This window comes from Hypomesus transpacificus, chromosome 19 (genome assembly GCF_021917145.1).
Source record: "Hypomesus transpacificus isolate Combined female chromosome 19, fHypTra1, whole genome shotgun sequence".
Lineage (NCBI taxonomy): Eukaryota > Metazoa > Chordata > Actinopteri > Osmeriformes > Osmeridae > Hypomesus > Hypomesus transpacificus.
Window position 1 is genome coordinate 128,547 of NC_061078.1, and position 18,320 is coordinate 146,866.

At 48.2% G+C, this 18,320-nt stretch overlaps 1 protein-coding gene and 1 long non-coding RNA gene across 2 annotated transcripts; both read left to right on the forward strand.

Moving 5' to 3' along the window:
• The first annotated feature begins 420 nt into the window (after positions 1–420).
• On the forward strand, positions 421–13,236 carry LOC124481864 (ankyrin repeat and BTB/POZ domain-containing protein 2-like). Its single transcript, XM_047042126.1, has 18 exons — positions 421–1,520; positions 4,215–4,364; positions 4,835–5,027; positions 5,241–5,393; positions 5,621–5,783; positions 5,873–5,962; positions 6,225–6,326; positions 6,636–6,732; positions 6,818–6,953; positions 7,045–7,178; positions 7,524–7,670; positions 8,780–8,958; positions 9,165–9,270; positions 10,523–10,625; positions 11,057–11,147; positions 11,261–11,329; positions 11,950–12,063; positions 12,316–13,236. Exons 1-18 carry the CDS (start codon positions 662–664, stop codon positions 12,496–12,498), a joined length of 3,069 nt encoding a protein of 1,022 aa, XP_046898082.1. The 5' UTR covers positions 421–661; the 3' UTR covers positions 12,499–13,236.
• A 1,310-nt stretch (positions 13,237–14,546) lies between these two features.
• LOC124482269 lies at positions 14,547–16,377 on the forward strand. Its single transcript, XR_006957727.1, has 2 exons — positions 14,547–14,711; positions 15,053–16,377. It is a non-coding gene; the product is annotated as an uncharacterized LOC124482269 (long non-coding RNA).
• Positions 16,378–18,320: the final 1,943 nt, after the last annotated feature.

Genomic DNA, 18,320 nt, shown 5'->3' on the forward strand with positions numbered 1-18,320 from the left:
CCCCTGGTACCTACTTATATGTAATAAATATATTTTTAAAGTATAGGTGAATTCATAAAAAAAAAAAGTATTTATCTGACCAGTAAAAAGACAACGTGGACTTAATAATAAAGGTGACATTATCTTCGGACTTTACAGGTTTTCTTCTTGATAGACGTTGTAATGTCCTGGGGAGGTGGAAGAGTGTTTTTAAAACATGGATGACTGCTATAATGCTTATTAATAAAACCCGTCTATAAACAGCATCGTTTAATATTGATTCTAAACTTCATGTTTTGAGTTTGTTGTGTGCGTGTATAAGCGGTGACCGGTGTTTGATTGGTTACGGAGCATCAACAGATGATTGGTCCTCGTAAGGTCTGCCCTCCCTTTTTAAAGTTGGCCATAGTTTTCAACACCGTGCGTGAGAGGACTCAGTCATCTGTCAGAAACAACTAGCGAATCCACACACAGACCTGTTCGATTCCACCTCAGCTATCCGTCAGACTGCTAGGGGCAGCACGGAATCTGTCTAGTGCGTGTCTTGTGCATCTGGCCCATGTGGTGAAACAGAAACGCGGGCTTGCTTTTATTTATGTCTCACGTGCGTAAAGTGACCGGCATAGCATAAACCGTGTTGATACCCACCAGTCAAACCCTACCGGAGACGAGTTGTCTCCCGATGAAGATCCTGGAGGACGTCAGTCTGGACTCGGGGTACGGAGCCTCGGACTCCGGTAAGTCTCTGAGCATCTCCTCTTCCAGATCCCGACACTCCCAGGGGCACGCTAGCTCCCCGCCGCCGGGGACATGGTGGCACCACGCCGGCTCTCTGAACAGCAGGACCGGGAACAGCGGGACCGGGAGTTGGGACACGGACAGCGCTGGACCGGAGGACACGGAGGACATTCTCTCTAAATGCCCCCGGTTACCGGAGCTGGAAGAATACCCCTGGACCGATCAGGAGGTGGGTGACGTCATGCGTAAAAACGGCATCGAAGACTCCGCGTTCTCTGCAGACGCTATCCACCGTCTGTCTGTGCTTTTGCGGAGAGCTCTTGTTCGGATCTCACGTGAGACACAGAGACTCGGCGAGCTGCATCGGCGATGCACACGTTTTGAGGTCCAGAGTGCTGCGAGGCTGGTGTTGAGCTGGGGGCTCGCGGAAAGGTGCGTGGCGGGGACGGTGAGGGCCATCTCATTGCACTGCATGAGATCCGGTGACACGCGCCGTAAACGGGGCAAATCCGAACGCTGCGGGCTGACTCTCTCCGTAGGACGTTTTTTCCGGTGGATGGTGGACACCCGTGTGTCCGTCCGTATCCACGAGTACGCCGCAATATGCATGACCGCGTGCATAGAGAGCCTGGCAGAGGAGGTGGGCGCGCGGGTGCGCATGGTGATGGCGCACGAGAGGGGCCGCGGGGAAACCCAGGTCACAGTGACCGCCGAGGTCCTGGAAGGGCTCGTGAGCAATGACACGGAGCTTTGGGGGGTCCTGCAGAACTACGAACACCTCATTTGCGGTAAAAACGCCAGCGGTGAGTTTTAATGCGAACTATGTGAGTTTAACCTACATACCGGTAGTTTCAATGTAACAATGTATAGTCTTCGTTTAGCAGAATGAAACATTTAATGAAGAACATGTCAAATCTAAACCTGTGTCGAGTTGGATCCCTGTATCACCATCCCTCATGTTAAAACTGTGTTCTGACTCCTGTTTGTTAATCACACACGTTGCTGGTGTTAACTCGCCTCAGTTAGGCAGGAATGGTTGTAACGGTTTATCAGGCACCACAGTGGGCCTGTATTGTAACGGTTTATCAGGCACCACAGTGGGGCTGTATCTTTTGTTTGTTAAAGACGTGAGTCTGAACTGGAGCAGAATGTGTTCTGTTCGGCCTCTCAGTTTGGGCGGGAAGGCAGTGATGAGTCATCAGTGATGACAGCCTAATCCTGCTGGTGTCAGACCACTGATGACTAAACACACCTTGGGAAGACAGGAGCCAGGGTGTGCGTGTGCGTGTATTGGTCGTCTGTCTGTGTTTTGGTCGGTCTGTCTGTGTGTGTGTTAGCAAGGATGGTAAGCAACAAAGTACAAATACTTTGTTACTGTACTTAAGTAGATGTTTCTGCTAGCAGTACTTTTTTATACATATATCGGTACTTTCTACTTCTTACATTTTAACTCGTTACTTTAGTTTGAATCTGTATTTGGTGGCATGATCAATACGATTTATTGTCCTTGCGCACCTTTTTTCATTTCCTGGATGCACAACAAATGTAAGTTAGTCATACAAAGCTACCATAGAGCAAGGCAGAAAGCAACAAGAAGAAGATTTTCCCCAAAAAGTTTGCATCATTGATGAGTACTTGTTTGGACTCTACTGCACTCTATTGTACTCTATTCTTTTTTAGGCTTCTCTGTTCTCTCTTTAGTGATGAGAGTCACAATGTCGACATGACTGAGAATAAAGACATTCCTGATCACCCATGGACATATAACATAACATAAAATAATCCTTTACTTGTCCCACAATGGGGACATTTGGGCATTGCAGCAGCAAAGTGTACAGAAGTATACATAGAAATGTACAAAGTTAATACAAGAAATAATCAGAAAAAGATATAAAACGATAACACCAGTTGCATATGGAGACCAATTATAAATAAATAATATATGAGGGGGATGTTCTAACCCAACAGATCCTGAGTTTCTGCAGAGGAGAGCTCCACACATCACACACATCACACACACACTACACACACACACTACACACACACTAAACACACACACTACAGACACATCACACACTAAACACACACACGAGTGGAGAGTGAAAGGAAATGACTTAATCACAGATGATTACGGGAGCATGGATATGGAGTGTACACAGTAGGAGAGCACACACACACACACACCACAGGTAGGGATCAGAACACATGAGGTTGTGCTTTGTCCACACTGAAGACTGGCCTCTTGTTGTGAATGAATGGTCCACATGAACAGAGCCCTGTTCTGTATGCCCTCACACACACAGGCCTGTTCAGTAGGTGTGTGAACAGGCCTGTGTGGAGAACAATCTTAACTCACTATGAACAAGCTGGGGAAGGGGGTTGGTTCTATGTCAGCATCAACACCAGGGTGATGGAGTCTGACCTAAATTACCCCTAGAAACATGCACATACTCACACACACACACACACACACACACACACACACTCATACACACACACACACTCATTCACACACACACACAAAGCAGCCCTCTGTGCATACTTTGTTATTACAATGTTAGGAGTTGAACGACCTATTGAATTTGGAATCACAGTCAACCCTCTCCCCTCTCCCACCCACCCCTTTCTCCCCCTTATCCCTCCCCCCTCCCCCTTCCTCCCTGACCCAGCCACAGTAGAGAGGAGAGAAAGCTGTTTCTATTGTTCAGGAGACAGTCAGCTAAACACCCCTCTCATCATGACACACTGACCGTGTGTGTTTTTGTAGCGTTTCCATGTGTGTGTGTGTGTGTGTGTGTGTGTAGGTTGGGTCCTGTGTTCTTTATAGAAGGGGGGGTGGATGATGTTCTTCACATATGAGGGGCTGGGTAGCTCAGACCTCATGTAGGGAAACAGTGGCTGATTCAAACTTTTCTGAGCATGGAGGTTGACTCAACACAGCAACTAGCAAACTATTATAATCAGGTGTGCTGGGAAAGGCATGGAATGTAACCCTACAGGAGGGTATCTTTCCAGGAGCAGGGTTGGAGTGTAACCCTACATGAGGGTATCTCTCCAGGAGCAGGGTTGGAGTGTAACCCTACAGGAAGGTATCTCTCCAGGAGCAGGGTTGGAGTGTAACCCTACAGGAGGGTATCTCTCCAGGAGCAGGGTTGGAGTGTAACCCTACAGGAGGGTATCTCTCCAGGAGCAGGGTTGAAGTGTAACCCTACAGGAGGGTATCTCTCCAGGAGCAGGGTTGGAGTGTAACCCTACAGGAAGGTATCTGTCCAGGAGCAGGGTTGGAGTGTAACCCTACAGGAGGGTATCTCTCCAGGAGCAGGGTTGGAGTGTAACCCTACAGGAGGGTATCTCTCCAGGAGCAGGGTTGGAGTGTAACCCTACAGGAAGGTATCTGTCCAGGAGCAGGGTTGGAGTGTAACCCTACAGGAGGGTATCTCTCTTTCTGATGCACTCCCTCTCCCTCTCTCACCCCTTCCCTCACCCCCATCCTCCAGGTGAGTTGTCGGCTCCAGGCCAGGTGATCTGCTCCCTGCAGGGTGCCCAGGCTCCAGGGGGGAGCAGGGAGGACGTGTACCTGCAGATGGAGCTTAGCAGCCTGGAACATGCCCTGCTTTCCACCTGTGTAGGAACCATCTCAGAGCTCAGTGAGTCTGGGTGGGTGTGGGTGTCGGGGTGGGCTCTATGTGTGTGTGTGTGTGTGTGTGTGTGTGTGTGTGTGTGTGTGTGTGTGTGTGTGTGTGTGTGAGTGAGTGTGAGTGAGTACACTGACACTAGGTAACAGTCTCTTGGTTGTTCCAGGAAAACAAGGCCTCACATTCACCTCCCTCTGTCACCACCCCCGCTCTCTCCTACACACACACACACACACACACTCACACCTTTTTTATGAGTGTCCTCATTGTGTGTTTCACCTCATCTGTTGATCCATTTAAAACACTTGAATAAAGTCCAGAACATTCTAACCTGGTTTGTGTTAGTGTGGATTCTCAGACTTGGTTATGGTCACCCCTGAACAAGAGGGGAAGATTGACACAGAGCTTTGGTCTGCTGTATATATGTATAAATGTGCTGTGTTGTATTAAATATAATATGACTACTTCCTGCTTCCTGTCAGGTGACCTGGTGTCTCGGGCCATGCGCCACATGCATCGCTTCCGAACAGTTGGCCCCACCCTCAGCCCTGCTCGACCAGCCAATCAGCAGCCAGTATCCTGGGCCTCGGACGCCCTGCACACTCTCTTCTACTTCCTGTCGTCCCAGGAAGAGTCCCTGGAGAACCCCCCCACCATGGCCCTGCACAGAGAGAGGTGTGTGTGTGTATGTGTATGTGTATGTGTGTGTGTGTATGTGCTATTCAAGCTTACTTTCTGTCACGTTACCTGACATCAATTATACCCACTGGCTTTAGGAATCCATTTGTCTCAAATCCAATCCCTCCTCTGCTCCTCCACCTCCTTCTCCTCCACTTCATTTTATTCCACTTCCTGTTCCACACCTTCCTGTTCCTCTCCTCTCAACAGGCACTTCCTGTTCCTCCCCCCTCTCGTGGAGTGGATCCGAATTGCCGTGGCGCATGCTGAGTATCGAAGGAGCCTATTGGTGGACAGTGATGATGTCATGCAGACGTCTCGCCAGCTTGTCCCAGGGCTGGACTGCAAGCCCCGACAGCTGTGGTGAGACGGTCAACTTTACAACTGGTCAAACTAACATGCTGTCCAGTTTACAACAGGTCATATAAAAAAAATGTGTAGTTTACAAATGTGCAGTTACCAGAACACTTTGGTTAAAACTTGCAAAACTCTTTGAACAAAAAACACAGTTTACAAAATGTTACGTTGACAGAAAGTTAACAGAAAACAGAGAAACAACCCATATTCCTCCATGTCCCTCCCTCCTCCAGGCCAGAGTGCCTCCCCGGCTGCAGAGCGGTGCCTGTGGAGGTCCTCTGGGCCGGCCTACAGCAAGAGCAGGGCTTCAGGATGCTGGCCAGCGGGAGGCCCGACCTGGTGACCCCAGCCTTGCTGCTGCTGGGGGAGGAGGGGGTCAACACCCTGGACCTGCAGGTAGGAGGAGGTGGGAGAGAGGGGGAGGAGGGGGAGGATCGTTTCATGGTCCAACCAGCAACCAACCCCAACTGTCTCCTGCCGTCCAGGGTCTGAGTCCTCTGATGTTTGCCTGTGCTTCTGGAGACGAGGCTCTGGTCCAGATCCTGCTAGAGGCTGGGGCCCAGCTAAACCTGCAGGTGAGACCACACAAACACACACCTGGACCTGCAGGTGAGACCACACAAACACACACACCTGGACCTGCAGGTGAGACCACACAAACACACACCTGGACCTGCAGGTGAGACCACACACACACACACATCTGGACCTGCAGGTGAGATCACACACACATCTGGACCTGCAGGTGAGACCACACACACACACATCTGAACAGCTCCTTTCCATTTGACATGTTCTTGGTCCTCCCGTCCCTGGTGTGTGGCTGGTCTGTGTCAGGTACCAGGATGCTCTCCCAGACAGCCCTCCCTCCATCCAGACACCCGGGGCTGGACGGCCCTCAGCTTCGCTGTGCTGCACGGACACCTCTCGGTGGCTCAGGTGAGACCTCACTTCCTGTTAACATCCTGTCAGGTTAGACCTCACTTCCTGTTATCATCCTGTCAGGTTAGACCTCACTTCCTGTTAACATCCTGTCAGGTTAGACCTCACTCCTTGTTAGATCTATCAGTAGCATGACATGTTCAGTCTCAGTGCTGCTATGTTGTTGGTGGCTTTGCTGGTGGGCTGGTCATGTGACCGTCCTGTGTGGTCATGTGATCCTGGGTGGTCATGTGATCCTGGGTGTGGTCATGTGATTCTGGGTGTGGTCATGTGACCCTGGGTGTGGTCATGTGATTGTGGGTGTAGTTGCTGCTGGAGGCGGGAGCAGAGGTAGAGGGAGCTGCCATGACAGACGGGCAGCACTGCTCCACAGAGACTCCACTACAGCTGGCCTCCGCCGCTGGTGAGAACACACACTAACACACACACTAACACACACACTAACACACACACTAACACACACACTAACACCCCGTGTGTGTGTGCAGGTCACTATGAGATGGTGAGCCTGCTGCTGGTGTTTGGGGCTGACCCCCTGGTCAGGGAGCAGGAGGCCGGGGTCACGGGGTCATCGCTGGACGAGGACCTCAACTGCTTCAGCTGTGCCACTGCTCATGGACACAGGTTTGTGAGGATGTGTATATATGTATGTATGTGTTTGTGTATATTTACGTGTGTGTATTCATGCGCGTGTGTGTGTGTGCTCCCTGTGCAGGGACGTGTTGATCAGGCTGCTGGGCCAGCAGAGGCAGCTGGGACCACACTCAGACATCCTGTCCCTGGAGGAGATGCTGGCTGAGGGGGTGGAGGAGGGGGCCCTCCCCCCAGGAGGCCAAGCCTCTGGCCTCCTCTCTGGCCTCAGCGCTCCCCGCTCCAGCCCCAGATCCTCTACCCCCAGCCCCCTCAGCTCCACCCCCAGCCCCCTGAGCTCCACCCCCAGACCCACATCCCCCACCACCAGCCTCCTCACCTCCACCCCCAGCCCCCTCACCTCCACCCCCAGCCCCACATCCCCCACATCCCCCAGCCCCCTCAGCTCCACCCCCAGCCCCACATCCCCCACATCCCCGAGCCCCCTCAGCTCCACCACCAGCCCCCTCACCTCCACCCCCAGCCCCCTCAGCTCCACCCCCAGCCCCAGATCCTCCACCCCCAGCCCCCTCAGCTCCACCCCCAGCCCCAGATCCTCCACCACCAGCCCCACATCGTCCACCCCCAGTCCCCTCAGCTCCAGCCCCCTTCCCCGACTGTCCAAGCCCAGGATGAGGGCTCTCCAGCAGGCAGCCTACTGCAGCGCTGAGCACGGCTACCTGGACATCACCATGGAACTGAGGGCTCTAGGTATGGTACAGCTACTCTCATGTTTACCTTCTCATCTGGTCCAAATGCCTCATTTAGCACCTGTTGTTACATTACATTACGTTTTAGTCATTTAGCAGAGCTTTCCATCAAAAGCAACATACAAACAGTGCATCTAGGTAGAAGAAGACCAAAGATCATAAATTCAGAGTTCTACAGTATTTTGGAGGCCTGGGTCAAGGAAATGTCTGTATTTACCAGACACAGTGTAAAGTAACATCTCATAAGATGTTAAGAGCATGCAGTTATACAAGTTACAAATTAAAACAACATGAACCCCAAAAAGTGCAAGACTGTACCTGTAGAAAACAATCAACAGTAAAATATTTCACAGCGAGTACAAGAGTTCAAGAGTTAACTTCGTTATAACTAACCTACAAGAGCAACAAGTCTCTCAATAAGAGTCATTGTGATCCTGGAGGAAACTAACATCAGGTAGTGCCTGGTAGCTGAGATGTGTTTACACTGTAAACACATCTCAACTACCAGACACAGTGTAAAGTAACATCTCAGCCACCAGACACAGTGTAAAGTAACCACATCTCAACTACCAGACACAGTGTAAAGTAACATCTCAGCTACCAGACACAGTGTAAAGTAACCACATCTCAGCTACCAGGCACAGTGTAAAGTAACCACATCTCAGCTACCAGACACAGTGTAAAGTAACCACATCTCAGCTACCAGACACAGTGTAAAGTAACCACATCTCAGCTACCAGACACAGTGTAAAGTAACCACATCTCAGCTACCAGGCACAGTGTAAAGTAACCACATCTCAGCTACCAGACACAGTGTAAAGTAACCACATCTCAGCTACCAGACACAGTGTAAAGTAACCACATCTCAGCTACCAGACACAGTGTAAAGTAACCACATCTCAGCTACCAGGCACAGTGTAAAGTAACCACATCTCAGCTACCAGGCACAGTGTAAAGTAACCGCATCTCAGCTACCAGGCACAGTGTAAAGTAACCGCATCTCAGCTACCAGGCACAGTGCAACAATAATATCTCAACAATTGAACAGTAACATCCACAGCGTATGGCCCATTAGCAACATAAACATCACCTCTGACCTCTGACCCCCAGGCGTGCCGTGGCAGTTCCACGCCTGGCTGCTGTCTCTCCAGAGTGCCTGGCAGCTCTCCAGGGACGACGCTGTCCTCGCCCTCCTCTCAGACTTCCCCTCCCTCAGGCCGGAGGAGTACTGCGAGGCCCTGGTCTCGTCCGGCCTACCCCTGCTGTTCAGCATGTTCGCCTCCAGCAAGGTGCTTGATGATGCTAATCCATGATTAACACAACATGTTAACACTGCTCCATATTAAAATGCTACTACATCATTTACGGAGAAACATATTTTGATCTTCTTTATTTATCTTGTTTATCTTCCAGTCACTCTGTGTTTAGTATACACATGTTAGTGCTCCTGTTAACGTAATCACACTGAGCTCCGACTGACTCGTTGTTTCTCCAGGACTCTGAGGTGACCAGGAGGCTGGTCTCCATCTTCTCTCACTGCTACAGTCCTGCTCCCATTCCTGCTGTTCCTCCTCTGGACCCCTCTCTCTCCATCCAGCTAGGTACCTCCATCAAGCTAGGTACTCTATACAGCTAGGTACTCTATACAGCTAGGTACTCTATACAGCTAGGTACTCTATACAGCTAGGTACCTCCATCAAGCTAGGTACTCTATACAGCTAGGTACTCTATACAGCTAGGTACCTCCATCAAGCTAGGTACTCTATACAGCTAGGTACTCTATACAGCTAGGTACTCTATACAGCTAGGTACTCTATACAGCTAGGTACCTCCATACAGCTAGGTACTCTATACAGCTAGGTACTCTATACAGCTAGATACTCTATACAGCTAGGTACTCTATACAGCTAGGTACTCTTTACAGCTAGGTACTCTATACAGCTAGGTACCTCCATCAAGCTAGGTACTCTATACAGCTAGGTACTCTATACAGCTAGGTACCTCCATCAAGCTAGGTACTCTATACAGCTAGGTACTCTATACAGCTAGGTACTCTAACAGCTAGGTACCTCCATACAGCTAGGCACTCTATACAGCTAGGTACTCTATACAGCTAGGTACTCTATACAGCTAGATACTCTATACAGCTAGGTACTCTATACAGCTAGGTACTCTATACAGCTAGGTACTCTATACAGCTAGGTACCTCCATCAAGCTAGGTACTCTATACAGCTAGGTACCTCCATCAAGCTAGGTACTCTATACAGCTAGGTACTCTATACAGCTAGGTACTCTATACAGCTAGGTACCTCCATCAAGCTAGGTACTCTATACAGCTAGGTACTCTATACAGCTAGGTACTCTATACAGCTAGATACTCTATACAGCTAGGTACTCTACACAGCTAGGTACTCTATACAGCTAGGGACTCTATACAGCTAGGTACTCTATACAGCTAGGTACTCTATACAGCTAGGTACTCTATACAGCTAGGTACTCTATACAGCTAGGTACTCTTTACAGCTAGGTACTCTATACAGCTAGGTACTCTACACAGCTAGGTACTCTATACAGCTAGGTACTCTATACAGCTAGATACTCTATACAGCTAGGTACTCTACACAGCTAGGTACTCTATACAGCTAGGGACTCTATACAGCTAGGTACTCTATACAGCTAGGTACTCTATACAGCTAGGTACTCTATACAGCTAGGTACCTCTCCATGGGAGCTTTGTAGACTAGCTCATGTCTGTTGTGTGTGATAGTCAGGAAATGAAAAAATGGGCACATGACAAGACATAATATTGTTCAAGTACAGATGAATACTTAGTGCTGTCTCCCTGCTCTCAGACGCTGTGTTTCTGAACAGCGAGGAGATGTCTGACGTGACGTTCCTGGTGGAGGGACGGCCCTTCCACGGACACAGAGTCCTGCTCCTGTCAGCCTCTGCCAGGTGAGCCTACCTTTGTGTGTGTGTGTGGGTGTGTGTGTGTGTGTGTGTGAGTGTGAGTGTGTGTGTGTGTGTGTGTGTGAGTGTGTGTGACTGTGTGTGAGTGTGTGAGGGTGTGGGTGTGGGTGAGTGTGTGAGTGGGTGGGTGGGTGGGTGGGTGGCTGGGTGGGTGGGTGTGGGTGAGTGTGTGGGTGTGTGGGTGGGTGGGTGGATGGGTGTGGGTGAGTGTGTGGGTGTGTGGGTGGGTGGGTGTGGGTGAGTGTGTGGGTGTGTGTGAGTGTGTGTGGGTGTGGGTGTGGGTGTGTGGGTGGGTGGGTGTGGGTGAGTGTGTGGGTGTGTGGGTGGGTGTGTGTGTGGGTGTGGGTGTGTGTGGGTGTGTGTGAGTGTGGGTGTGTGTGTGTGTGTGTGTATCATCTCTCTGTGTTCCTGCTCAGCTTCAGATCTCTGTTGGGTCCAAGTGGGTCTGGCGGTTGCCCTGACAACAGGATCATCCACGTCAGTGACATCACGTATGGAACGTTCGAGGTACGCTCCATGTGGTGATGTCAGCAGGGGGAAGGGAGAGGGAGGGGGCAGAATCGTTTTAGACTAAACATTTTCTTTGACTTGAATGTTCTGAATGAAGTGATTTGTTCCAGAAAATGATGTCGTCTCTATACTGTGGAGGGACAGAAGGACTGACCCTGACACAGGAAGACGCCATGGAGGTGATAACACACACCTCACCATGGAGGTTAGAAATAGGGCTGCAACTAACGATTCATTTAATAATCGATTAATCTATTGATTATTTTTTAGATTAATCGATGAATCGGATAAAAAAATACAAAAAAGCATTAATTTCCAACCCTTTATTCAAAAAAAGAACTGACAGTGCAAATTCACAATGCAAAAAATTCTCTGTGTGCACCAAAAGGCACAAAATATTGAAAAAGTTGTTAATATTACCGTGGATTTAATGCTATTTTCAGAGATGAGAAATGTATTTGAGTTTTGTTAAAAGCGTTATTGAAAATTGAAAGCTTGTGGAAGTAGGCCAGACTTTATTGGAATAACCTGGTGTATATTAGAGATTTTTTGACAGTATTTGGAAAAAAATTAGATTTACGAGGATTAAGCAATTTTCTAAGATTAATGATTTTTTATCACTCATTTTGAAATTCCATTGAAAAAGTAAAGGCTTTGGATAATACTCTCCGCGACTTATTAAGTAATAGTCGCGCGACAAAACAAATCAATAATGAAATTGTTGCCAACTCTTAATAATTGTTGCAGCCCTGTCTATGGTTAAGCTGGTGTTAATGATGCCTCCTCCCCTCCCATCCAGTTGCTGCCAGTGGCCTGTCTCTTCCAGCTGGGGGCGCTGCTGAGGTGCTGTGAGGCGCTTCTCTCCCAGAGCGTCACCCTGGATCGCTGTGTTGGGCTGTATGAGGCTGCTGAGGTAGGGGACCACAGCCAAGAACTCTTAACTCACCACCGCATATATATGTATATATATACAGTATGTATATACAGTATGTATATATATATAAGCTGGCGGGTCAACTCAGCACTGCAGCTGTATACAAGCTGGTGGGTTGTCTGTTACTAGGACTGTATTTTCAAGATCCTCAAGTGATCAAAATGTACATGTGTGTGTGTGTGTGTGTGTGTATGTGTGTGCATGTGTGTGTGTGTGTGTGTGTGTGTGCAGGGCTTTGGGGGGACAGAACTCAGGAGGTTCTGTGAAGGGTTCTTCCTGCAGAACATGGAGGAACTCCTGGAGAGAGAGGACTTCCACAGACTGGTGCTGGAGGCCCCCCCTCCCCTGCTGTCAGGCCTGGAGGAGACCCTGGTGGAGAGGCTGTGCTCCTTCCACCCTACCTGCAGGAAGTGACATCACACTGAGGAAATGGCCTGTGTGCAAAACATCACACGTGTTGAACATCATGCGTGTAAAACATCACACGTGTAGAACATCACACGTGTAGAACATCACATACAGCTCATGTGCCCCCTCCTGACAAAAAGGAAAGCTCAGAGCAGCTAAAAGGTGACCAGCCTGGGATGCCTGGGACACACTGGCTGCGAAGCACCAGGAAGCATCACGATTGGCTACGACTGGCTCGAGGCGCTGCCGCCCTCCGCCATCCCCTTCTCCCCCATGCTGTCTGTATGTTCTATCCATCAGGGGGATTCTATCTCTATTGCTCCCTGCCTCATATGTCATGTGGGTCGCATCGAGGAGGCAGGGAGCGCTTCCATTAGATCATCCACTCCACCAAGGTCAAGGAGAAACACTGGTGCCCTATCCTTCCTATGTTTTTGTAAAGCTCTCTCTTGGAAGTCGCTTTGGATAAAAGCGTCTGCTAAAAATGCATAAATGTAAATGTATGTAACAGTATCTGCTCCTTGGGTTGTGACACTAGAAGAAAGACAGATAGAGAAGCCTTCATTGTCCTTGTATTTGCATACAATGAAATTTGGAGTGCAATCAGCACTTCTGTGGAAATCAAGTATAGAAGGATACAAGTCAAGACTCGCTGATACCAAGGATAGGGGTTTCAAGTAAAAACCTGCCCACTCCATGGAACCGTGAGCTTGCATTGAGGAGGCAGGGAGTGCTTCCCTTAGATCATCCACTCTGCCAAAGTCAAACCTATTTCCATGTCATGGTTATCAATAAATGCTCAAATCTAATATGTGAGTGTCTTGACTGAACTCTCTTTCCAACACGCAGCATATTTGTTGGGCTTATCAAACTGTCAAATCTCAGGTAAGTAAGCAAAATAACACATTTGCAAAGATTTGTTGTAATCAAGACCAAGAAAGATACGTTTAGCAGTAAGTACCTTCATAAGAGAAGACAAGTATCCCGCTAACATTGTGTTTTTGAACCACAGACAACAGACGACAGGAGACAGAACACAAACGACAGACCCGACTGCCCATCACAAAGGACTACCACCTCTCAGCTATCAATCAATATTGTTCACAAATCACATGATATACAAGAACAACTTAAACATTGTAGAGAAACACTGGTGCCCTATCCTTCCTATGTATCAGTATCTGCTCCTTGGGTTGTGACACTAGAAGAAAGACAGATAGAAAAGCCTTCATTGTTCTTGTATTTGCATACAACGAAATTTGGAGTGCAATCAGCACTTCTGTGGAAATCAAGTATAGAAGAATACAAGTCAAGACTCGCTGATACCAAGGATAGGGGTTTCAAGTAAAAACCTGCCCACTCCATGGAACCGTGAGCTTGCATTGAGGAGGCAGGGAGTGCTTCCCTTAGATCATCCACTCTGCCAAAGTCAAACCTATTTCCATGTCATGGTTATCAATAAATGCTCAAATCTAATATGTGAGTGTCTTGACTGAACTCTCTTTCCAACACGCAGCATATTTGTTGGGCTTATCAAACTGTCAAATCTCAGGTAAGTAAGCAAAATAACACATTTGCAAAGATTTGTTGTAATCAAGACCAAGAAAGATACGTTTAGCAGTAAGTACCTTCATAAGAGAAGACAAGTATCCCGCTAACATTGTGTTTTTGAACCACAGACGACAGACAACAGACGACAGGAGACAGAACACAAACGACAGACCCGACTGCCCATCACAAAGGACTACCACCTCTCAGCTATCAATCAATATTGTTCACAAATCACATGATATACAAGAACAACTTAAACATTGTAGAGAAACACTGGTGCCCTATCCTTCCTATGTATCAGTATCTGCTCCTTGGGTTGTGACACTAGAAGAAAGACAGATAGAAAAGCCTTCATTGTTCTTGTATTTGCATACAACGAAATTTGGAGTGCAATCAGCACTTCTGTGGAAATCAAGTATAGAAGAATACAAGTCAAGACTCGCTGATACCAAGGATAGGGGTTTAAAAACCTGCCCATTCCATGAAACCATGAGCTTGCTGGGCATGTGCAGACTCCCACACACACACACACACACACGCACTCACTCACACACGCATCTTCCTGGCAAGTAGTTGTAGGCATGTTAAGTAGGCGTGTTTAAGATGTGTTCAGAGCTTAAAAGGAGGTGAGAAGATGCTGAGAGTCATCGTTGGTTTACCACAAACAGGTAAGACTTTACTTTTAAGATGTGGAAATCTTTCATTCTGTGCTCCTCAGTTTTGTACTTTGGGTTGTGTTTAAAGTTTAAATATAATATGTTTTAATTGTCCATTGACTGCTTTGATGTAAATAAACAATTGGACACTAGAAGAACTATTCTGAAATTGGAAAATATTATATGATTGATCATACCACTCTTTGCTTTAAAATAGTGCCTAATTTTCGTCAGAATATCAAACTAGTCTTGCATTATAATATGGTTAGATATAAAGAGACAACACAGAAACAAGTCATTATCAAAGTCTAGAACAGATATCAACGTACGATTAAGCATTATCTATCTTCCAGGTAAAAAATGCAGTGTGCTGATATCAAGCTGGAGGTTCGCACTACAAGAGGTGGCTACACTCGCATGAAATGGGACAACATCCCTCCCAGTCTGCTAAACGTGGGCGCCAAGTTGGAGCTCTGCGGATGGGATGTTTTAGAGTCATACAACTTTACGGAGGGCCACGGATCCCGAGACACCAGACACAGCCTGAACCGTGGCCTGCAGCTCCGACTCGTGACCAAGGATGGTGACATCATCAGGGAGAGCCCCATGCTGGATGATGCATACTGGAACCCCCCCACTAAGATTGCAGGTTATGATGCCAGTCTGCAACTGTACACAGAGAGTGGCTATGCCTGTGCTCGCCTTTTCATTAACAAATCCTTTACTGATTATAAAACATGTTTTGCAAGGTCATGGGTTGGATTGTACCCATCAGAGGGCAGTTGTAATACAAACGTGCAGGGGGGCCAATGGCAATGGGTAAAACAATTCTATTTACGAAACTTTGAAGGTGATCATTATGTGTACGAATTTAAGTCTAGCATTGCTTTGCCACCTGGGTCACAGGCCCGCTTCTTCCTCACATGCAAGTATGACAAGCTTTGTGCAGCCACTGCACTATGGGAGAGTGAAACCTGTTGTAACACAGGATGTCCCTAGTATTCCTCTCCTCTATGTGTTAAAGAATGATGGGCTTATCCAAAGCCATAATACATTTATTACTGAAAATAGTTTTTGGAGTCGTTTTAATGAAGTTGATGTTGACTGACTCTAGTCAGTGAAGCTGAAGTACCGTAAATGTTGGACTATAAGGCGCACCGTTATATAAGCCGCAGCAGCTAAATTGAATCATGTGTACATATATAAGCCGCACTGGATTATAAACCGCAGATGTTTTAATGTTTACTTACCATGTGTAAGTGTTCGTGCACAGAGGGGATTGTCGGGAAAGAGATGGCTGCTTGAGGAAGCTCCCATGTATTAGCCGTTAGCCGTTAGCTGTAAAAATCCATAGATTAGCCGCACCGTTATATAAACCGCAGGGTTGAAAAATGCGACAAAAGGCGCGGCTTATAGTCCGAAAATTACGGTACTTCCTGTTTGATTTGGTCTGATGTTTCTTCCTGTTTATGTTACCTGGATTTGAACTGCTGTAACCATAGAGATATTAATATATACACATATCTATGGTTGTAGCTGTTCTCTTCTACCTGATTAAAGTGTACAGTTTCAAACTGAAAAATCGAGTTCATTTAATCTGATTTTTTTCACAAGGTTTCGTGACGTTGTCCACACAGGGCATCTGAACACAAAATAAATGTTGATCGTTTTCAATACATTTTTAGTGTTTTATTTCACTTTGGGGATGGGGTTCAATAATTCTATTAGCTTAAATTTGAGTGAATAACACAAATGACATTTGATATACAAGATCCATCCCTCCATAATGTAGGTAAATAACAGTTAAAATAGTTGGTTTGATGGCATCCACTACCTGAACGCTGAACTGCATGTCCGACTCGCATCCTCAACTTATTGTCAGGAAAAAGATTGCATCACCAAAACGTTTACTAGCAGCTGTGTGGAAACATGGTCGGGCACAAGGAAAGGAGAGGGAGAGGGGGAGGGAGAGGGGGAGGGAGGGAGAGGGAGGGAGGGAGAGGGAGGGAGAGGGGGAGGGAGGGAGAGGGGGAGGGAGGGAGAGGGAGAGGGGGAAGGAGAGGGAGGGGGAGAGGGGGAGGGGGAGGGAGAGGGAGGGAGAGGGGGAGGGGGAGGGAGTGGGAGGGGGAGGGGGAGAGGGAGAGGGGGAGGGAGGGAGGGAGGGAGAGGGAGGGAGAGGGGGAGGGAGGGAGAGGGGGAGAGGGGGAGGGAGAGGGGGAGGGGGAGAGGGGAGAGGGAGGGAGGGAGGGGGAGGGAGGGAGAGGGGGAGGGAGGGAGGGAGAGGGAGAGGGAGAGGGAGAGGGAGAGGGAGAGGGGGAGGGAGAGGGAGGGGGAGAGGGAGGGAGAGGGGGAGGGGGAGGGAGGGGGAGAGGGGGAGGGAGGGGGAAGGGGAGGGAGGGAGGGAGGGAGAGGGGGGGGGAGGGGGAGAGGGAGAGGGGGAGGGAGGGGGAGAGGGAGGGGGAGGGGGAGGGAGAGGGAGAGGGAGAGGGAGAGGGAGAGGGAGAGGGAGAGGGAGAGGGAGAGGGGGGGGGGGGGGAGAGGGAGAGGGGGAGGGAGGGGGAGAGGGAGAGGGAGGGGGAGGGGGAGGGGGAGGGAGAGGGAGAGGGAGAGGGAGAGGGAGAGGGAGAGGGAGAGGGAGAGGGAGAGAGAGGGGGAGAGGGAGACACATGTGTCTTGTAGCTTTGCTACCTCTTACTGGGCAGTCAGTGTACCATTTACAATTCATAAGGAAGTTTGAAACTGAATAGTTTGAAACTGAAAAGTTTAACACTGAAAAGTTTGAAACTGAAAAGTTTGAAACTGAAAATTAAGTTGAAAGTGTTGAATATTTGCAGTACAGGGCTAGGCACACTATTTGCTTGTATAGACAAGCAAAATAACACTTTTGCAAAGATTTGTTATAATCAAGACCAAGAAAGATAAGTTTAGCTGTAAGTATCTTCATAGATGTCTAACTCTGAGAGAGCAACACCTGTAGGTGTTTAGTTGTGTGAGTCTCACCTGTAGGACTTTATCTATCCAAACTTGTACTTGGAGAGCAATTACTAGTTAAAAGACACTTCCAGACAATAAGATATCAATATCTGCTCCTTGGGTTGTTACCGTTATAAAAACGAATGAAAATAAATTGATTGATCTGTTGAGCCAGCATGCCTGTAGTTTTTTTGTTTGTTTGAGAGAAACAAGTTGTCACGTGTTGCACACAACACACACGCGTGTGTGACGGTATGTAACGGACGTGGCCACGCTCCGTCACTACAAGGCGTCGTTTGCCACTCGCTGGGCTCGAACGCACGACCTCTGACTTGCCGAGCGACCACTACCAGCTACGCAAAGAAAAGCTAGCTATTTGTTAACGCGGTTGGCCCGTTACATACTTGAGGAATGAGTTTCACCGATTCACACCGGTTACACGTGCAGACATAGCCTACTGAGAGTAGCCCCAAGTCGATTTTGAAAATCAGCCAAAAATTCAAGGAAATGGACGACATCAAATTTATTCTCAAAGTTGAAAAGCACAGGGACTTGTATGACACCCAGCACCAATTTTACAAGGACAATGAGGAATGCTGGGATGCTGTTGGCGCCGCTGTTACATTACATTTACATTACCGAACCGAA